The sequence below is a fragment of the Colias eurytheme genome, chromosome 2, assembly GCF_061535395.1.
Source record: "Colias eurytheme isolate Ceu_HAF_F1 chromosome 2, ilColEury1 Martin Lab GWU primary, whole genome shotgun sequence".
Classification (NCBI taxonomy): Eukaryota; Metazoa; Arthropoda; class Insecta; order Lepidoptera; family Pieridae; genus Colias; species Colias eurytheme.
In genome coordinates, this window is record NC_142981.1 from 13,468,444 (window position 1) to 13,471,148 (window position 2,705).

Genomic DNA, 2,705 nt, shown 5'->3' on the forward strand with positions numbered 1-2,705 from the left:
TGCGCGCTGCTGGCGCTGCTGCCCGCGTCCGCCGCCGCCGACGCGCCGCGCGAGCTGCTCGCCCTCACCAGTGACGCTGTTCATGTCAGTTTTATTTTTAAGTTCACTCTTTATATAGATTGTATTGAGCGATTCAAAAATGATTCAGTTTACAGGTATGGCGCAGCTGGGTACCAGAAGTGGAAGATATCGAGCCCTGTGAAAATATAATTAATTTAGAGTAAAACTTTTGTATGTACATTCAATAAATAATTTTGAAAATGTTTTTTTTTTGTTCGTCCTAAAAAGATATTAATATCATTATAGATTTTGTCAATGGCCAGTTTTAAAGTAAATTGAACCACCTAGATTCTTCGTAACCATCCTAATTAGTGTTCAATCTCAAACATTATCGATACACACGGGTATGGCGCTAATTCAGACGAAATATCGGACTTTTGCACATATTCTCAAAATCGTAAGTTTTAACTTCTATAAAAAAATAAGTACCAACATGATAATAATATGTAACTATAATTCACAAAAATAATAACATTTGATTCATCCATACTAATATTATAAATGCGAAAGGAACTCTGTCTGTCTGTCTGTTACTTAATCACGCCTAAACTACTGAACCAATTTGAATGAAATTTGGTATGGAGATATTTTGATACCCGAGAAAGGACATAGGCTACCTTTTATTGCGAAATATGTACCACGGGCGAAGCCGGGGCGGACCACTAGTAGGAAATATAATTTAAGGAGTCATATTATTTAGAGATAATACCTAATAAATACTTACGTATGTAAAGACTAGAGGCGCGTTTCTGGATTTAGAATCGATTTGAGTTAGGTTTGAGAATACAACAAATATTTGAGCAGCATTAAAGCTTGGTTTGAAACGTCAAGTGATCGTTCGCGGCGTCAGTTGGTATTTACAAAAATGCTATCTCTGTTTCGCACTTCTCGGCCACCCCGGAGACACGGACGACACAGAAAATATATGCCCTGGAGTCTACGCGCATGCACTCTACGCGCCGCCCGCCAGAGCGGCTCGGCGGCGCGGGCGGCGCGGGCGTGCGAGCATGAGTTTTGATAATATTATGTTACGTACATTTTTACATCTTGACTTTCTTGACATTCCTCATAATGTTATTCGCGGTAAAGATGTAGCTTTCTCATAGTAAAATAATTTTTAGGTTTAGGAAACGCTTAATAATTAGCGTTTGAAGCGATACCAAAGTCGCTGATTGTTTTTGAATATTTATTTATTTTATTTATTTATTTACACTTTATTGTGCTGGCATACAAATTAATCCTTAAAATTAAAACTTAAAAACTAGTCCAGCACAGAAGGCGGCCTTATCACTTAAGAGTGATCTCTTCCAGGCAACCTACTGTGTGGAGTAATATTATGAAAGAGGAGGTAGGTAGGAAGTACAAAATATATATATAGCTATATATGTTCTATAATAAATACATACATATAAAATATTATATATATTACATATAATATAATATAATACACATTCAAATAATAAATATAATATATATATACATAAACTCATACTGTAGTTTAGATAGAAAAAATAAAGTAAAACACAAATAAATAAATTAATTAATCTTACTAATCCGAGTTAAATGCCAAGTTCAAGTAGTGGTTTCGGACTTGTTTGGCAAAGGTGGACAGCGTTTGAGCTTGTCGGATGCTAACTGGCAGGGAGTTCCATAATCTGGTAGCCCTTACGGAAAAAGAGCCACCGTAGAACTGTGTGTGGTGCGGAGGCATAGATAGCACTAACCTGTCCACCGATCGCAGAGAATAGTTATCACAGTGCAGGAATTGGAACTGGTCTTTTAGGTAAGAAGGAGTTTTGGGATTGAAGAGGATTCGATACAGGAGTTGCAGGTAATGAACATTCCGGCGAAGGCGGATCGGGAGCCACTTGAGCTTCTTACGAAAATGAGAAACGTGGTCATATTTACGGAGACCGTAAACAAACCGAATACAATAGTTCTGAAGTCGCTCAAGTTTATCCAATTGCTCAGATGTTAAGTCTAGAAAGCAAGCATCAGCGTAGTCAAGAATAGGAAGGAGAAGGGACTGTGCTAACATAATTTTGGTCGGTATGGGTAAAAAGTTACGGAGGCGTCGTAAGGAGTTAGATGCAGCGTATAATTTACGACTGATATGCTGGAGATGCTGCGACCAAGAAAGCGTTTGGTCCATAATTACACCTAAATTCTTTACTTGATTGCTGAAAGGAATACCCTCGCACCCAATTTTAACACTCGGCAGAATTCCCCAGTCAATCTCTGATATAAGATACTGACTTCCAACAACAATCACTTGGCTTTTGGAAGGATTAATCTTAAGTCCAAATTCATCGCACCATTTTACTATTGTTGCAAGTTCAGCGTTAATAGTGTTAATAGAATCGGGTAGATTACTAGGTGTAGAGTGAAGGTAGATCTGTACGTCGTCAGCAAACATATGGTAGAGAGAAGTTATACGAGAGGAGAGATTATTTATGAAAATGGCGAATAGGAGAGGTGATAAGACGCCACCCTGAGGTACACCAGCGGGGACAGCACACCAAGAAGAATGTTTACCATCCAACAAGATACGCTGCCGCCGATCACCCAGGTAATTTTGAAACCATTCGAGTACTGTAGGGGAGAAGTTAATTAGGCGTAACAAACCCAGTAAAATATCATGATTA

The 2,705-nt window shown here is 38.4% G+C and overlaps 1 protein-coding gene and 1 long non-coding RNA gene across 2 annotated transcripts; one reads left to right on the forward strand and one right to left on the reverse strand.

Annotated features, from left to right (window-relative positions):
• Positions 1-13: 13 nt before the first annotated feature.
• On the forward strand, positions 14-263 carry LOC149910807 (uncharacterized). The gene is made up of 2 exons (XR_016458235.1): positions 14-84; positions 156-263. It is a non-coding gene; the product is annotated as an uncharacterized LOC149910807 (long non-coding RNA).
• A 1,346-nt stretch (positions 264-1,609) lies between these two features.
• LOC149910808 (uncharacterized) lies at positions 1,610-2,476 on the reverse strand. The gene has a single exon (XM_090109766.1). It carries the CDS (start codon positions 2,474-2,476, stop codon positions 1,610-1,612), a length of 867 nt encoding a protein of 288 aa, XP_089965892.1.
• Between the last annotated feature and the right edge of the window lie 229 nt (positions 2,477-2,705).

Coding starts and splice junctions, on each gene's coding strand:
- LOC149910808 (XM_090109766.1), bottom strand. CDS start 2,476: ATGTTTGCTGACGACGTACAGATCTACCTTCACTCTACACCTAGTAAT.